This window comes from Macrotis lagotis, chromosome 1, assembly GCF_037893015.1.
Source record: "Macrotis lagotis isolate mMagLag1 chromosome 1, bilby.v1.9.chrom.fasta, whole genome shotgun sequence".
Lineage (NCBI taxonomy): Eukaryota > Metazoa > Chordata > Mammalia > Peramelemorphia > Peramelidae > Macrotis > Macrotis lagotis.
The window spans coordinates 243,721,440-243,741,065 of NC_133658.1; the positions used below are offsets into that span (position 1 = coordinate 243,721,440).

Genomic DNA, 19,626 nt, shown 5'->3' on the forward strand with positions numbered 1-19,626 from the left:
AGATACAAAGAAGAAACCGATAGATACTGCCAACTGGCTGAATGGTAGAATCAGTAACCAAGAAAATCTCAACAGACCAAAATGTTAGGTCAGATCCACTAAAATGAACCTAACAATATGTAATGTAAGGCATCTAAATTTTATGAGGAAAAAATTGATGCTATCTGCCTGGTTTAGGAACTGGCATAAGGGAAGGGAAATTAAGGAGAACTGCTTTCCTCTTCCCTTACACCTTCTTCATTGCAGAAACCTCTACTATCCTCTACTTCTCACCCCACTTTTTCCCTTTATCACCTTTTAGTTGTTCATCACACAGGAGCTGCCCCAATACTTTGGATAAGGGGAGACCTTTCAAAAGCCAGGGCCTACTAGCAGCTATGTAATGAAATTGAGCCAATGCAGAAGTGGCTGAAGGAAGGAACAGGATTAGAGCTTGGAGTGGACAGGGGAACTTTCTGCTCATCTCAGGTGGGAGCCCTGATGAAAGCTGTGGCTTCCACAAACTAACAGCACAAAATCATCAGTTAGGTTTGAACCAACAACATTCAGCTCGTGCCAACAACATTTAGTAGGCAATGATCAAGAATCATCTTGACTGTCTGCTGCATAGTACCCATTTAATTTGCCTTCACAGGTCCTGGTTTTTTTTTTTTGGAATTTTATAATAGCCTGTTCTGGAAGCTGTTCAAATTCTTCATTTCTTTCTCTCTAGGAAATCCAAACATAAGCCTCAGAACTAAAGAGCTCTAGTCATGGCAAAACAAAAGTTAAGGAAGTAGCCTGCCCAATGTAATGCTACTAGTTAGGAGCAGAAGCAGATCTCAGGCTGGACTTCTATTTTAATATTCTCTTTACTATGAACCATCTCCCCCACCCCTTCCCTCCATCCCTGAGAGCCCAAAGACCCCTTCCACTCACCAGCTTCAATACTGCTCAGCATCTTCTTCCAGACACGATACTGTAGGGAATCTAGGTACTTGCTGACATCGATGAGCATGCCTGGTTGGATGGGCTCTGGTTCAGTTGTGCAGGAAAGCCTAGTCAAGGAAATAAAGGGCAGAAAGGGCCACAAGGGCACCAGTGGAGTGAAAGGAAATGAAAGGATTCCTGCTATCTCTCTCTTGCTACTTGAGCTTCTCTGACACTTTCAGAGCCACAGAATCAGAGAACTGGAAGGGGCTTCAGTGGCCATCTAGTCCACCCTGGGCCTAAACAAAAATCCTCCATATAGTGTACCTGAATTCAGATTTTTTTAAAGACCACTAGTGAGGAGAAGGGGGTGGTACAGGGGATAGATGGCCAGACCTGGAATCAGGAAGACTCATCTCCCTGAGTTCAAATCTGTCCTCAGATACTTACTAGCTATATGACCCTGGGCAAGTCACTTAACCTTATTTGCCCCCATTTTCTTCATCTGTAAAATGAGCTGGAGAAGGAAAAGGAAAAGTTTTGCCAAGAAAACCCCAAATGGGGTCACAAAGAATCAGCCTGACTGACAACTCAGCAATCACAATGATGAGAGGAAACCCATTCAATCAAGAGGCAGACTGTATCTATTGTGAATTAGATAAGTTCAATTTTTTTGGAAGGTCTTCCTTACATTTTGCTTATCAAATGTCTCTTTTGGCTCTTGACCACTTCTGCCCTTGTTTCAATCTCTGCTTGGCTCCTAGGGAGAGAATACCTCTATTCCCTCTTTGGTGCAACAGCCCTTCAAATGTCTAAGGACAATGATCACATCTCCATAGGTCTTTCTGTTTTTCAGAGTAGAGATTCCCAGTTCCTTCAACCATTTTTCATAGGGCATGGACTGGGAGAAAGTGCCTTCCTCTATTGGCAGCTAGTTAGACTTGTCAGTTTTTTGTCTAAAATAGAATGGAATCTTATACTCCACATATAATCTGACTAGGGCAGAGTATAATCATATATCATACCTATCTTTAGGAAGTGTTTTTGGCTTCCATAGTACTAACTCATATTGAATTTACTTCACCCAAATTCCCAAAATAATCACAAGAAGCTCTAGGCCTTCTCTCAAAGGCTTTTCTGGAAGCTCACAATGGGCAGCTCAGACAAGAAAGCTTCTTTCAGCAGATGTGATCTGAGAGGCCACATCCTATTTGAACACCTTTCTCCTACTATTGATTAAATAAATCTCCTTTCGTTAAATTTTGAATGAGCCATAATTGTCTCATTTAGTTACCATGTCAAATTTAAGGGACTAGTCCAATTTGAGGCCAGTCAGCACAGAACATGTTGAAAGCCAGACTAATCAGCTGAATGGATAAAATTATCAAAAAGCTCTTTCTTATAATGAACTAAAATTTATATCTTCCTATAGCTTTTATCCAGTGGTCCTAGTTCTGTCCTCTGGAGTCCCTAGAAGTCGATAGAATAAATCTACTGCTACCAAATTGAAACTCACTACATTTAAACTCAATACCATTTAATCCTGTATCATGTTCCCTCAGGCTCTGTCACAAGGAACTTTATATGATCAGAGATCAAAGCAACAGAGATTTAGAGGTCATCACATCCAAGCCTACCATTTTATAGGTCAAGAAACTGAAAGACTTCTAGGTAGCACCGTGGATAGAGTGCTGGATCTGGAATCTAGAAGACCAGAGTTCAAATCTAACTTCAGATATTTACTAGCTATAACACCTTGGTCAAGACATATAACCTCTGTCCACCTCAGTTTCCTCAACAATAAAATGGGGATCATAATAGCATCTACATCCCAGGGTTGTTGTAAGGATTAAAAATGATATAATGATTGTAAGTGTTAAATATGTCTGGCACATAATATATGCTTGGAAAGTAAATTCTTCCTTCTTTTTTCCCCTCTTTTCTTTCCTTCCTTTCTCCCTCCCTTATTTATTTTTTCCTCCTTTCCTTCCTCCCTCCCTCCCTTCCTTCCTTCCTTCCTTCCTTCCTTCCTTCCTTCCTTCCTTCCTTCCTCCCACAGAGGTTAAATAACTGCCTATAGTCACATAGCTGGCAAGTACCTCGGACAGGATTCAAACCCAGTTCTTCTGACTCCAAGTCCAGCACTCTATGTAGTGCATGATGTTATCTCTCACCCTTCCTTATGGGCAAATCTGTGGTAATCTCAGTTCTTTATCTCATGCTCCACTGGGATGGCTTACTCTGTGGGAATTGTGAATTAGGTGATATGATCTATCCCCAAAGCTCTACTGCATATCCTCTTATTACAAACAGGGATTTCAAAAGTGCCAGAGTAATATGCTCTGCTGCTAAGCCATAGATGGGTAAGAACACTCAGGTCAGTCCTAAGTCTCTTCATTGGAAGAAATTTTGCAGGAGTAATGTCCATTGGGTTTCATTCCCTAGTGTCATGGGAGTCCTCAGAAGTAATCATTGCACCTCCTTCCCAGTTTCCCTAATGCTCAGGTACCCTATGGGTATCCATGGTAATAATGATATAACTAGGCAGCATTTACTCCCTGTAGATGGCTATACTCATGGGTTTTTTATTTAGGGCCCAGTCCTTGTGGTTCTAACCACATCCCCCAGATGGTTGAGTCCAGGAGCTTCAGAAGCTCATGATCTCCAAAATTCTTGGGCCAACTGCTCTAGTTGGGTACTAGATTAAAAAAAATCCCCTTCCTAACAGAACTGAGCTCTTCAGAACTGCTGAATATTCTGGAAATTAAGTGGACTCTGAAAATCTCATGAGCCAATGGGAAAGGATCATTCTCAGAATAACAGGGCAAGGAAGGAAGGAAGAAAGGAAGCAAGAGAGGAAGTTTTATGATTCATTTGTTCCCCAATTATTTGTCTGAACTTACCTGCGTTTACGACTCTTGTGTTTCTGAAAGAAAAAAGAACATACGGTAAAGAGATAAACATGTAGACTCAATAAAAGCCAACATTTATCTAATTCATGGTATGGAACTGATGGGGACCCCAGAAAACAGTTCACTCAGTTTCCAAGCCTGGGAAAGTGAGAGTACCACTGTTCTACTATTTGTTATGAACTTTTTGACTTTTAGCCTAAACTAACCTGTCCATTCATAAGTACAGAGACATTTTAAAGATCATAGATACAGACTAAATTCACAGGACCATATTTTAGCTCAGAAGTCTAGAAATAATCTTTAGAAGGAACCTAATTAAAAAGTCCAAAATTAATTTATTTTTAAAGGGAAAAATATAAAATTCAACAACTACTATTTTTCCCCATGTATAAGATGTGCCCTTTTTGGAACAATTTGGAGTCTAAAAACTGGGAGCATCTTATACAGTAGTTGCAGATTTTTTTTACTTGTATTTCCCACTTTATCATGCTTGTTGTCTTTGCATTCATTGCTTCACATTTGTTACTAGTATATTAGGTTACATTTTGCCACATTCTGCCCAGAAATGGCTCTAAAAAGATTTTTCGTACAGTGTTGAATTTAAGTTCAAAATGATCCAGTTTGCAAAAGTGAATGGAAGTCATGATGCTGAACATAAGTTTGGTCCTCCTCCAAATGAGAAAAATAAACCAAGACTGGCTATGGGGAGAAGAAACCCTACTGAAAATGCCATGGCAGAAGAAGGCCATGAGAGGGAAGTTAGCCAAATGGCCTGATTTAGAGAGAGAACTGAAGATATGGATTGAAGAGCAAAGGATAATTGGAATTCCTGTGTCCACAAAGATGGTTTAGCATGAGGTCAGAAGAACTGCTAATGAAAAAGAAATGACTGATTTCAAAGGAAGACACAAATGGTGCTTTAGGTTCATGAAATAGAATGGACTAAGCATGCGTACATGCACCAGACTTGCTCAAAAGATGCCTGAAAGCTATGAGCAGAAGGACCTTGAATTTCATGATGAATAAAACTTGACATATTTTTTCAAATTTCAAATTGAAGTGTGTCTTATACATGGGGAAATACAGTATTTATTAAACAACTACTAGGCATTGTGGCTATCAAGGGAAAAATAAAATCATCCTTGCCCTAAAAGAGTTTTTAATTATATTGGAAGAAAACAGAATACAGATTAATGAATACAAAATATACACAAAGTCAATCTTCCTGAGTTCAAAGTTATCCTCGGACACTTACTAGTTGTGTGACCCTGGGTCAATCAGTTAATCCTGTTTCCTCATCTGTAAAATGAACTGGAGAAGGGAATGGCAAATCAGTCTAGTATCTTTGCCAAGAAAAACCCCAAATGGTCACAAAGAGTCAGACTGAACAATATAATACAATACAGATTGAACAATACAATAAAACAAAATACAAAGGGGCAGCTAGGTGGCACAGTGGATAGAGATGGCCCTGGAGTCAGGAGTACCTAAGTTCAAAGCCAACCTCAGACACTTTATAATTACCTAGCTGTGTGGCCTTGGGCAAACCCCATTGCCTTGCAAAAACCTAAAAAAAAGGATACAAAGTAATTTGAAGAAGGTGTTAGAATAGAAACTAGTAATTAAGGGGATCTAGAAAGGCCTCATCCAGGAAGTGGCATTTGAGCTGGACTTTGAAGCAGCTTGATGGTACAGTGGTTAGAATGTTGGGCCTGGAGTCGGGAAGATCTTAAGCTCAAATTCAGCCTCAGACACATAGTAACTGTGTGACTAACATTTTAAGTCATTTAATCTTGGTCTGTCTCAGTTTCCCCAACTATTAAATGGGGGGGGGGCTAATAATAGTACTTCCTCCTAGGGTTTGTATGAGGATAAAATGAAATAATATTTGGAGAACTTTTAGCACAGTATCTGATACTTAATAGGTACTTAGCATTTTCTTCCTTCTTTCCCTGAAGGAAGCCAGGAATTCTAAGAGGCTGGAGTGAGAAGGGAGTGAATTCCAGGCCTGAGGGAAAAGCTGGATAAAATTACTGAAACTGGGGGAGATGGAATAAGGAATAGCAAACAGGTCACAGCAAACAGACTATTTTATCTGAATGACAAATTGTTCCATTCATCAGGTTTTGGGTTTTTTTAAAAATCTTTATTTAAGGCAATGGGGTTAAGTGATTTGTCCAAGGTCACACAGCCAGGAAATTTTTTTAAAGTAGCTGAGGACACATTTGAACCCAGGTCCTCCTGATTCCAGAACTGGTGCCTCTATTCACTGTGTCACCTAGCTGCCCCCATTCATCAGTTTTTAAAGTGAAGAGTAGAGAATACCATTCAGCAAATATGACAAACATCTCCATTCTAGGACATAATAGGTAAGAGAAAAGTAGGAAGAAATTAAGAGAGAAAACATAAAACAAAAAGAGAAAAATATATACATTAAAGATATAAGGGAAAGTGCTTTTGTAGAGTAGCATCTCCACACCTTATAGCCTTTTCTTATTCTGTTGCTCCAGACTTTCAAAGCAATGTTGCCTTTTTTGCACTATGGGCCAAAATGAAAGCATCTCCTTTTGATACCTGCCTCACAGGTTAGAGGTTCTCTACCTCCAGTTGACATACTCAGCTAATAAAATTCCATGCCTGTGGCTTCTGTATTCTAATTCTATTCCATATTCAAATTCATTTAAAGTGTTGATTACTAACATTTTAAGTTATTTTAGGTAACTATTTCAACTTTTTCTCACAAGTCCTTATTAAACGGTTAGAAATGAAATTATTTGTCTAAAAATTAAGACATACATAGAACAACCTAATCAGTGAAAACTCAAACCTAAATCAGCAAACTCTTGCATTTATTATGGCATATGAAATGTTTGACACAAATAGACATGAACTTAAAAGCAATTTTTAAGCATCTACATATAAGCCATAAAAATATAAAAAAATTTGAAGAACTTACAAACATTAGCAGAAAGTATTAGAGTCCCCACTTCCCTCCCTGGAACAGACTTCTTCCTCAGTCCTTTTCATCTTCTGGTATGCCTATTTTCCTAAATCAAACCCTTTGGAACTCCAATGCAGGGTAGGAAGATTAGATAAGGTAGAAGAGAGGGGAAGATAGAAGGAAAAGGAAAGGATGAAAGAAGGGTCAAGGAAAAGGAGATCAAGTTAAGGAAAAAGAAGATGGGAGTTTTAGGTCAAGAGTCAGCCAGGACTTATTGATTTACTGAGCAGCCTGTGATTTAGTTGAACAAAAGGTTATGGAAGTCATGTAGAAGTCACCAGTACTCTCTTAATTTTCAGTTCACATAGTCTCAAAGAAATACCCATCTATTTAGTGAGGCACTTGACTTTTCTGTGATCTATGTTTCCCTACCTAAAGAGTTCAGGTAATAATATTTATACCTTTACAGCTTTATTATACAAGAAAGTATGTTATAAATCTGAAAGCACTTGTAGAAATTTAAGTTGTAATTATTATCCACTTCATCTCTGCTTCTGCTCTAGTCTACACTTAAATATCCCAGGCAGATTAGTATTTCTTCCAGTTTTTACAGTGTCAGAAGCAGACCCAAAACAGTTGCATATAACTTAGAAAACCACAATTTAACTTTATCTGTGTTGCACTGTATTTTTACTTATTTTGATAAATATTTCACAATTACTGGAAATAAAATTTTTGTGAATAAAAATTCCCAATAATGTTCATTTACTTAACACCTCTGCTCTAAATCCAACCTTCTGAGCAACCTGGTTTTGCCTCACATTTAGTGAGTTATTATATCTTCTATAAATAAATGTTTTTGGCTTCAATTTAAATTCCCCCACCACCTTTTTTTTTTTGTATAGGTTACTAACTCAGACAGATGGTCTGTCATTTTAATTTTTGAGATCTGGACCTATGATATCAACATGATAGGGAATGTTTAGTGGGGAAACTTCCTTTTCCCATGAAAATTAACTGAGGGTTTAAATAAGTTGCCCAGGTTCACAAAGCTAGTATGTGTCATAGGAAAACCTTAAAACCAAGTATCCCTGACTCCAAAGCCAGGTTTCTATTCAATCTGTCACACTCTATTCTTTTTTGCCAAATAAACTCAATTCCCATAGCCTTTAAAAAATATAATTTCTACTAATTTCTGCTGTTTTTTTATGGACTACATCCAGGTGAGCCAAATCTGTGGTTAGACTATAAAACCTAGCTATGAATAGAGTATGGAAGGTACCTAATCTCACAGAACCTTTTATGCTTCTAATTAATTCTCTCCAATCCCTGGCATCAGCATCACCCAGAGCAGCCTCCAGTTTTTCTATGAGAGGAGGGGAGAAGAGAGAAGGATAGGAAAGAAGCAGGTTGCTATAGGGATGCTGAGATTATTGCAAAGCTCTTGGAAAATGTAGACACTCATAGGGAGCACTTTTGTCATTAATAGCTTATAACAATCCTAAAATTCTGGAGGAAGGAATCCTTTTCAGCAAGAATATATAATGGTCAGCACTAAAATTGGGGCAGGAGGGATTGGAATCAGCCAATGCTAATCTCTTCATAAAAATGACTTCTTTGTATTCCAACCAACTCCATAGAATTCTTTCCATTTCCCAGACTTCTGGGCTGAACCTCTTACCATGAGAAAGGAAATATCATCTTCCTTCATCTCCATCTGTAGTCTCCCAATCTCATGAGCCAAGGCCTCCGTCTCTTCTGCCAGCTGTTTCATTTTTTCTTCTACCTGCCTCAGCTTCTGCCCAGCCTCCTCTGTCACAGCATCCAGGGCTGCCCGTTCTTCTACTCTCAAGAATTCTCGTAGTTTCTCAAACTCCTGCCGAATCCTCCCCTGCAGCCAGGAAGCTTCCACCTAAAGCAGATTGGGGAGAATGTGAGCTGGGAGAAGTTATAAGTTTTTTAGTTCTTTTTTGATGGGGGCAGGGTAATGGGGTTAAGTGACTTACCCAAGGTCACACAGCTAGGTAATCATTATGTGTCTGAGATCAGATTTGAACTCAGGTCCTCCTGACTCCAGAGCTGGTACTCTATTCACTGTGCCATCTAGTTGCCCCCCCCCCCACTGTGCCACCTAGCTGCCCCAAGCTGGGAGAAGTTAGAAGTGTCTAGAAGAAGGTACAGATTTAGGAATTAGGAGATATGGAGAAAGTATTCTAATTTAGGCTGGAGACAGAAAAGGAGTGGAAACAGAGAGGGTGCATGTCAATACTGAAGAATGTTGACCACGAATCATTGGGTAAAGCTCTATGTTTAGGGTTTGAGAAGAAAAATTTGGAAAATAAATGGGTTAATTTTTCAAACTACAATAAGTGATAAGAACAATAGCTAACATTTATATGGCACTCTACAGTTTTCAAAGTTCTAGATATATTATCTTATTAGATATATTATTATCTTATTAGATATATTATCCTCACAACCTTATGAGTTAGGCATTATTCTCCCCATTTCACAGATGAGGAAATGGAGGCTGAGCGAGGATACTTTCACATGGCTACTAAGTGGTCAGGTGGAATTTTAAAGTCTTTCTGACTTGTTCTCTCCAATTATTCTAACTATTGTTCTAAGCATTATAACACCTAGCTGTCTTGCTGTGATAAATACATTACAAAGAGGCAACAAAGCTCAAAAGGGAACTAAGACAGAAAAGAACAAGTTAGGGTGGCTGGGTGGCACAGTGGATAGAGCACCAGCCCTGGAGTCAGGAGGAACTGAGTTTAATTTTGGTCTCAGACAACTTAATAATTACCTAGCTATGTGGCCTTCTGCAAGCCACTTAACCCCATTGCCTTGCAAAAACCTTTAAAGAAAGGACAATTCTAAGAGTTCAATGAAACAAGAAATAGACTGAATATTTGCTGAACTTGGTTTCACTGGATCTGAGTTCAAATCCCAGCTATCCCAATTTCTAGCTGTGTGACCTTGGAGTAGTTCCACATTTTTTCTCAGACTCAATTTCATTATCTCCAAATCAAGGGCCTGTGGTTCCCAACTAGTGGCTCTTGAACCCCTAAGGGTCTTGTGACAATGATCCAGGGAGTTCACACTAAAAATTCATTGATGATACCCTAAATAACAAATAATTTCAAAGAAATTATGAACAGTTTTTAGGTTCACTTGTTATTGATTAGGATTTCAAGAACAAAAAACACTGAGAATGCTGGATAATTGATGAGGTCTCTTTCATCTCTCCATTTACAATCTTACATCAATGTGTACATTGAGTTCAAAAGTTCTAAAATCAAAGGGGTCCTTGAGCAACTCTGCTGAAATTAATGCTTTGTATTTTCATAGGGTAGGAGGTAATATGAACTGTAATATGTATTTTCATAGGGTAAGAGGTAATATGGGTAACTCCCCAAGATACTGGCTACCTAGCCCTGTTAACAAATGTCATCTAGAGTAGGGGTCATGAAAAATTTGTTTTGCAGTAGCTCCTGATCCACGTAAAGGAGGCTCTTGTCTACTCACTGACATGTAGAATGAGTGAAAAAGCAAATACAATTAGCCTGTCAAGTTGGATCATGTCAGAATTTTAGAGTTTTGAGGTAAGACTTTTGCCTAGTCTTCCAGCACTTAAAGCTTGTTAGGACTTCCTCCACCCTCTTGATAGGGACAGAGAGAGAGAGAGAGAGAGAGAGAGAGAGAGAGAGAGAGAGAGAGAGACAGACAGAAAGAAAGAAATAGAAACAGAGACAGACAGAGAGTCAGAGTCAGAGGAAGAAAGATGGATAGACATAGAGATTGAGAGCTAGAGAGATAGATTAGTTAAGTACATAGAAACTGAAGCTTGGAAATGAAGGACAGACCTCTGAGATCCACTAGGCTAACTAACCCACATGAGGCCCTACTCTACAGCATCCTTGACAAGTGATCACCCAGTCTCTGCTTAAAGAGCACCAGGAAGGGAGAACAGAATAAGAGATTGTGGGAGTTGGAGTCAGAAACATCTGGGTTTAAAATTGGACCCTGGTCCTTGCTCTCTGTGACCCTTAGCAACCTTGTAGAGACTTGCAATCAACCAATCAATAAACATTTATTATATACCTACTATGTACCAGACAGTTGACCAAATACTGGGAGCAATGTTATAATTAATAGCTTGCAGGGAATCCCTTTCAGAAAGGCTTCCTGCTGGCTAGCCCCCAAAATGGTGCTGGGCAAGTACCTTCTCAGAACCTCAGTTTTCTTCTCTACAAAATGGATAATTTTACCTCAGGTACCTTCTTCCAGGGCTAACAGGATCCTAATTAAAAAGCTTGGTAGGGACCTTACAAATGACTTAGTTCAACCCCTTTATTTCATAGATGAAGAAACTGAGGTCCCCCTAGAGATCCAATGGCTTGTCCAAGATTGTTACTAAGTTATTTTCAGTCTTGCCTGATTCTTTGTGACCCTAACTGAGATTTTCTTGGCAGAGAGCCTGGAATGATTTGCCATTTTCTTCTCCAACTCATTTGACAGATAAGGTTAAGTGACTTGCCCAGGGTCACAGAGTTAGTAAATGCCTGAGGCCAGATTTAAATTCAGGAAGATGAGTCTGGTACCACTGAGCTGTACAAGTTCATACAGGTAATAAGTAGCCAAATTGAGATTTGAATCTGGGTCCCAAATTCAGCCCTCTTTTCCTGTACTTCCTTCTGTCTTGAGACTCGAATGAGATTGGTATGTCAAGTGCTTCAAGCATTTATTATCTCTGCTTAGAATATATAGTACATATATCTCTGCTGTATATCAGGCCCTGTGTGATAGCTAGATGCAAGGTATTATTAGTCTTGCTTTCCCACTCATTTGGGGGTAGTGGGGGGGGGCGAGAATGGAGAGGGGATTTCTAAAGAAACATCAGGCAGTACATACTGCCTAGTTGCTACTCAACTGTGAAAACTCTAAGGTGCTATGACTAGGCTGTGACAAGACCTGCCCTCATCACGGAGAAAGGGAAATCAGGGAGACACTATTGACTCCCAGCATTTCTCAGCAGTGCTGTCACCCTTGAGGAAGAGGCCTGACAAGGGAAACCAGGTTGGGGGAACCTAGCCTTTGTCTCAGCCTTTCAGGGAGGCACCACTGTTGACAGGCAGCATTACAGTCAAGCCTCTGTACTCACTGGGACTGATCTTTTCAGGAAGGAAGTGGGGGTATGGTTCTGACAGCTGTTGAAGCGCCAAATGTCTCCCGTTGCCCCTGACCTCATCAGCTTCGGTTGTTAAGACACTTCACTGCTCCTCACTTTTGAGCTGTGGCTGTGCCTTTTCAGAGTGACTGTCCAACATGTTCAATGGTAAGCAGCATAGTAGAATAGAGAGCACACTGGACTTCAAGACAAAATGACCTGGGTTTAAACCCTACCACAGAGGCTTACTAGCTAGGTGACTCTAGGCATAGCAACTAGGGCTGCTGAGTCTCAGTTTACTCAAATGCTAAATGGAGATATTGAAGATGAAATGAGACAATGCCTACATGTGCCAGGTAGGTGTGGAGGTTTTGAAGACAAAAGCTAAAATCCCTGCCCTCCAGAACCTTATATCCTATTGAATGTAATAACACATACACATTTAAGTGAATACAATGTATATTTTCCATTTCCTTCTCTAGTTCATCTTTACATATAGAGAAACTAAGGCAAACAGGATTAAGGGACTTTCCCACAGTCACACAGTTGAGTGTCTGAAGCCTGATTTGAATTCATGAGAATGAACATTCCTGATTCCAAGTCCAGTTCTCAATATATACTAAACTACCTAGCTGCCCCTAGAAAGTTGCTACTAAATATCAACAAAATAAAACTATATGCCAAATAAATACAAAGTAATTCTGAAAAATACCATTAGCATTCTATATTGGCTACCTAGTATCATTAACTGAAAGACAATGTTGCACAGTTGACAGAAGGCCTGTCTTGAAGTCAGAAGATCTAGATTCAAGTCTCGATACATTCTATTTGTGTGACCATGGACAAAAGTATTTAACCTCTCACAGCTTCAGGAAGCTCTTCAAGATTAACCTGGGATCCATGGATTTCAGGGAGCCTGAACCACGAACTTGGACAGGATAAAAAAATTACAATTTAATTTTCACTTTTATTTTCCCTTGCCAAACTATGTGTTTTATCTTATTTATTTTAAATTAACTTTCTGAGAAGGGGACCATTGGCTTCACTACACTGCCAGGGTAAAGGTGGGGGTTCATAAAATAGATGAAAAGGGCTGCTTTAAGAATCAGACAGAAATGAGTTGCCTGTTTCTATAGGGAGAGGGAATTTCTACATTAGGGATTTTCCACCATGTTGAAACCAGAAATCTGGAGGATCCCTCCAATCACCATTCTATACTTCCCTGATCACCGCTATTAGTTATCTGTATTCTCAATTATAGCCTGGGCTTGTACCGTCTACTCTAAGCCTGAAGATAACAGCTGTGAAGTATTGTATTTAGGACATATACACACAATCAGCTTCATGAATTCTATGAAATATAAACCTCCTAGTGAATTCAGTTTGATGTTCTTAACATGGAGGCCAGTTAAGCTTGTCCTGTAAGAAGTGATCCACATGGATTGGAGTACTCCTCACTAAAGCAATAGTTATACCTAACTTGGGACATCCCTCCCAAGATCTTTGGCAGTTTTATTAACATCACTCATAAGCTATATTTACCACTGAATGAACTGATAAGTTCACTAACAAGGAATTTCTGGAGAAAGGCAGGTTCAGTAACATTGAAACTCCACCCCCTCCTCACAACTGTCTTGCTATAGGGCAAAAGTAGGTAGATAAGGAATCAAAGAAGTTCCTATGGTGGCTAAAATGGAGGGATAAAAGTATTTGTGTTTATTTTGTGTTAAATCATTGTGCTAAGCATTTTAGAAATATTATTTCATTTGATCTTCACAACAAACCTGAGACATAGGTTCTATTATTATTATTATTATTATTCCCATTTTACAGATGAGGCTAGTGTCACCTAGCTGCCCCATATAGCAACAACTACCACATCCTGTTGGTACTCATAAGAATTTGAGATTCTGATCCAAAATAGCCAGAAAAAATGTTTATTAGAAATAGTTCTTACAATTCCAAAGGACTTAATGATAAAAATGTTGTCCATTGCCAGACAAAGAATTGGTAGAGTCTGAATGCAGGTTGAAGCATGCTATTTTTCACTTTCTTTCTTTGTCTGTCTTCTTTTGCAACATAGTTAATATGGGAAATATGTTTTGCATAATTATACACATATAATCTATAGCAAATTGATTATCTTCTTAAGGAAAGGTAAGGGGAAAGAAGAAAAGAATTTGGAACTCAAAATTTTAAAAAAATATCAAAAATTGATTTACATGTAACTGGGAAAAAATCAAATCCAATAAACTGTTCTTAAAGAGCCTATAACCTTCACCTTAAGACAGAATATTTTGAACAAAATTTAAACAAAGAGTTTGAAAAGAAATTCAAACTGGTTTCTGCATTAGTCATAAATTAGTATTCCCAGCCAGTTGCACAAAAAGGTCTAGCTATAAATTAGGTAACCAAATATCAAAAGGGGTCTGCCCGGAAGTATTTTACCTGGGTTAATGAAGAGAAAATGATAGGAAGTCAAGCAGGTAGCTAGGGGAAAAGTCAGCAGCCAAATGAAATTCAATGCAAGCTGGTAGTGACCTGGCGAATTACACATCCCACACCTACTAAAACATTTCTATAGCAACTAAGCTTCCATCTAGTCCCTGCTGAGCTGTTGCTATTCCACAAAGTAGAATTCAAGATAAGAAGTCAGGAAATACTGGGTAAACTCATATTTATTTTTGACCTTGACCAAGGAAAGCTTCCAGAGAACAATTCAAGATAATCTAATGATTATTAACAGCAAGACACCAGACTAGGGTGTTTGGTTATACAAAGCCTTAAGAAAAAGTTATTTGAGTAGGCAGATTTCAGAAAAAACCTGGAAAGACTTATATAAACTGATGCAAAGTGAATTGAGAAGAACCAGAATATACAATGTATTAGGAAGATTTCTTGAGTAGTAGAGTTGAAGGAGAATTGTGATAGATGAGAGGCAGGAAGACCAATTAAGAGACTACTAATAAACTAGGAGAAAAGAAATGAGGACTTGAACAAGGATAGCTAAAAGAATAGTTAAGAAAAGGGAATAGTCCAAAGGTATAGTCCTAATCTGTCAAGCTCCATCTTTCATTCATTCATTTATTTCATTCAACACATATCTATAATGTGTTGACTACTCTTCCTTCCTCTCATTCTGGACCTTTAGCTCTAGCAGAGACTAGAGGATAAGCCTTAGGGTTCTTAAAATAGAAGGATGCAGAGGGAGAAGATTTAAGATCCCTGTAGAAAAAGCCACACTATATTAGGACAAAGCAAAGATGTGGTCCTCTTTTTCACGTTACTATGTTAGCCAGAATCCATGTTCAGTGCCTACCTACCTCCTCTGTCTACTATCCTATTTTCCCTTTTACTTTCTGTCCTAAGAGGAAACTCTGAATTGTACAGCTTCCCCAGTGGGACACTCACCTGATTATGCTTGACAATGGTCTCATAAGAACGATGCATGGCTCGGAAAGCTTTGGCCTTCTCTCGAAGACAGTGCTCCATATTCTTGCACTTTGCCTGAATGAGAAGGAAAAGGAGGTCATGAGTGAGGTATGTTTACTTTTGCTAAACTTTTATTCTCCTGGATTCTCTTGACAGTTAAGGATGTTAGCTTTGCTACGTTTATACATTTCTATAATTCTTTGTGATGAACAAACAGTAATTACTAACACTTTAAAATTTACTCACAAGAATTCCAAGGTGGAAACTGAGGAACAGATTTGAGTGAATTGCCTAAAGAAATATTGCCTAACATGGATGGTAAATGTTAGTCAATCAATAAGTATTTAAGAAGTATCTACTATGTGCCAAGGGGAGCTAGGAATACAAATACAAAGAAGAAATCCATCCTTTCTTTCAAGGGTTCTACTGGAGGGGGGAGGGGAAGGAATATATATATAACACAGAACAAATATAAAAATAACACCCAATAAATTCAAGATCAATATATAAATATATACAAATTCCAATATATACAAACATAAAAGGGGAGATCAGGAAGGACTTCACATAGAAAGTAGTGGTAGAGAGGCAAAAAAGAGGCAAAGAGAGATTATAGGAGGCAGAGGTGAGGAGGAAGTATATTCCAGGCAGGGGTACAGCCAGTACAAAAATACAGAGAAATGGAAATGGAATGTCATGTGTTCAAAGAATAAAGAAAAGACCAGTTTGATCTGATGGCAGAGTAATATATATTCTTCATAGGGGGAGGGACAATAACATAATGAAGCTGGAGGAAATGGTTGGGGGCCTGGACCAAGGTGAGAATTCATATCTTTTGAATTCAAGACCAGTAATCTTTCTTTCATTGTTTGTTTTTGCAAGGCAAGGAGGTTAAGTGACTTGCCCAAGGTCACACAGCTGGGTCATTATTAAGCACCTGAGTCTGGATTTGAACTCAGGTCCTTCTGACTCAGGGCTGATGCTCTCTATCCTCTGTATCACTTGGTTGCCCCTAATCTTTCTACTATTGACTCTGAGAAAGTCACTTTACCTTTCTGCTTCAATTTCCTCAACTGTAAAATGGGGATAGTAATAGTACCTGCCTCATAGGGTGATTATGAGGATCAATGTCTGGCATATAGTAGGCACTTAAATGCTTGTTCCCTTCTCCCATTCCATTCCCATACTACATTGCCACATATTAACATCTATCCCAAGAAAATCATTCAAAAGTTTTTGAATTATAGATTTTGAGAACTGAAATGTCTCAGAAATCATCTAGCTCAACACCTTAATTTTACTGATGAGGAAAGTGAAGCCTTAAAAGGGCAGGTGACTTGTCCAAGGCTTCACACAACTAGATAATGACAGAGCTAGACCTAGAACCAAAGTCTTTTGAGTCCTCATTCGAAGTTCTATTGTGTCATAGATTCAACTTATACAACTAATACAATAACTCTTACTATCTTTGTGGCCTTGAGCAAATCACTTAACTTCCCTTCTCTGTAACATGGGAGAGTTGGATAAGATGATCTATATATCTCTAGATCTCCAATCCCATAAGAAGCCAAGAAAATTGTTATCCTGTTTTGAGCAATAGCATATGATCAAGTCTATTGCTCCATGTGGTAGGTAGGGAAGGGGATACACTATACTGTGTAATTTTAAAGGAAAACTACTTGTTTTATCTGCTTATGCTTCTTAAATACAATAATAGCTTCCATCAAGCTATTTGATCCATCAAACAGATTTGTTGTACATGCTATTTAAGACAATAATAAGAGCTTCTTTCAAGGATGATTCCTGTGTGCTGTGTGTAGTAGCACACAGTAAGATAAATGTTTCATTGAGAGATGGATTACACTTATATTTATGCCATTTGCTGTAAGAGTTTTTGAAAGCAGGATGAAAGCTTCATTTATCTCATAACTAATTAGAAAGTTGGTAGTTCTAAAGAAGAGATAGGGGGCAGCTAGGTGACACAGTGGATAAAGCACCAGCCCTGGAGTCAGGAGTACCTGAGTTCAAATCCAACCTCAGACATTTAATAATTACCTAGCTGTGTGGCCTTGGGCAAGCCACTTAACCCCATCTGCCTTGCAAAAAACTAAAAAAAACTAAAAAACTAAAAAAAACCCCAAACAAACAAGAAGAGATATAAGAAGAAACATTCCTCACCTCACCTTTGAAGAAGTAAGGGGATGATCAATTTGGAATACTGCATATAAGGTCAGATTTTTTTTTTTATATGTCAGCCAGTCAACTATAACTATGAGCCAGTCACAGTGATGGGAGCTGGGGATTCAAAAAAAGTCCAAAAAAGTCCTTTCTCTCAAGAAGTTCATAATATAGGAAGGGAGACCACCAGGGTATGATAGAACCAATTTGAACTGAGCCAAATGTTAAAATTTTCAATGTGAGCAATTAGACCTCAGAAATCACCAAATGCTTCAAATCAGGGCTTGATATATTATTAACTGTCTAGGCTAGTCTAAAGAAAGTGATGAGAAAATGTTAAAAATATCACTCAAATTAAAAGTATGTCATAAGCATATTTTTCAGAGAGATGGTTATTTCAACAGCTAGCTGTTGACATGCAATTAATGTCAAACAACTCTGTACAAATAAGATACATGATTTAGAAAATAAATTTGGGCTAGTCTCAGACTTAAGGCAATAAGATTAAGTTGTACTGAAAGTTTCCTTGCGGAATGTGAGATTTTTAAGTGAAGCATGTAGGAAGCCAGGGAAACTAGGAGGAAAAAATGGAGTAGAGAAGGGAAACCAGTGAAAGTATTCAAAGTCTGGAAATGGAATGCTTGTTCTGGGAACAGCAAGGAGATATGGAGAAGTGAGGAAGCTGAATGAAGTCTGAAAACATAGGAAAAGACTGGGTTATAGAGAGCTTTAACAGTTAAATGGAGGATATTGAATTTGATCTTTTAAGGAGGGAATAGGGAACCACCACATAGAGGTAGGGTGGGGTGATATGGTCAGATCTGTGCTTTGGAAGATTACTTTGGCAGCTGAGTAGAAGACTAAAATGGGGAAATACTTGAGGAAAGAAGACCAAGTAGAAAGCTGTCATAATTATCTAGGCATTAGGTGATGAAGGTCTATCCCATGTCAGAGGACAGAATGGAACTTATTTGGGAGATGTTATAAAGGTAGAAGCAACAGTATTTGGGAATGAGATTGGGGTGTAAGAGACAGTGATGTATTGAGATGACACATCAGTTTTAAGTTTGGGTGACTAGAATGATGGTACTACTCTCAACCATGACAAGGAAGTTAGAAAGGGGAAGGGTTTGGGGGAAAAGATTATGATTTCAGTTTTGGAAATGTTGGATTTGATCCATCAAAATATTTGTTGTACATGCTACATAAGACAATAATAATAAGAATAATAGCTTCTGTCAAGGATAATTCCTGGAGACATTTGGATGTGGAGAATATTCAAGATGTCTAATAGCAGATGGAGATGTGAGACTGGAAATCAATAGCGAAGTTAGGGGCTGGACATATGGATTGGAGAATCACTTCAATAGAGCTGATAAATGAAAACATGAGAGCTAATAAGAACACTAAGTGAAATAGTATAAAGGAAAAAAAAAGAACTCAGGACAGAGTTTTGATGCACTCCTTCTGTTCACAGGTATAACCTGGATGAAAATCCAAGAAAGGAGACGGAAAGAGCAGCAAAATAGGTAGAAGAACTAGGAGAGACAAATTTCATAAAAACTCAGAGAGAAGGGACTATCATTGAAAAGAGGGTGAACAATAATCTCAAAGATTACAAAGGTAAAAAGGATGAGAATTAAGAAAAGGCCATTAGATTTGTCAATTAAGAAATTATTAGTAACTTTGGAGAGAACAGTTTTGGTTGAATGAGGAGGTAAGAGTCTAGATTATAAGGAATTGAGAAGATAGTGAGAAGAAATTGGAGACACTTATTGTAGATAATCTTTTCAAAGTTTTGTCACAAATATGGGGAAAGATATAGGGTAATAATATGGAAGGCTGGATTGTTCAAGTTATGTTTTGGTTTGGTTTTTATTGTTATTTTGAGGATGACGAAGATATGAATATGTTTGCAGCTAGTAGATAAACACTCAGTAGACTGGGAATGAGTGAGAATGAGAGTGGAGATTACAGAGACATTTTGCTGGAGATATCACAATGGAATAGGAATACTTATAAATGAAGACTTTGATTTAAGCTGGAAAATGGCAACTTTTCATGTGAGGCAGGGGTGAAAA

The 19,626-nt window shown here is 38.4% G+C and overlaps 1 protein-coding gene across 1 annotated transcript in view; it reads right to left on the bottom strand.

The window, feature by feature from the left end:
* TRIM35 (tripartite motif containing 35) overlaps nt 1–19,626 on the bottom strand; it is a 43,830-nt gene that overhangs the window by 13,492 nt on the left and 10,712 nt on the right. Inside the window, exons 2-5 of the mRNA XM_074209982.1 lie at nt 15,347–15,442; nt 8,444–8,674; nt 3,813–3,835; nt 919–1,037 (exon numbers count right to left, since the gene is read on the bottom strand). Of these exons, the coding sequence (XP_074066083.1) occupies nt 919–1,037; nt 3,813–3,835; nt 8,444–8,674; nt 15,347–15,442 (469 nt within the window). The remainder of the gene's footprint in view (nt 1–918; nt 1,038–3,812; nt 3,836–8,443; nt 8,675–15,346; nt 15,443–19,626) is intronic.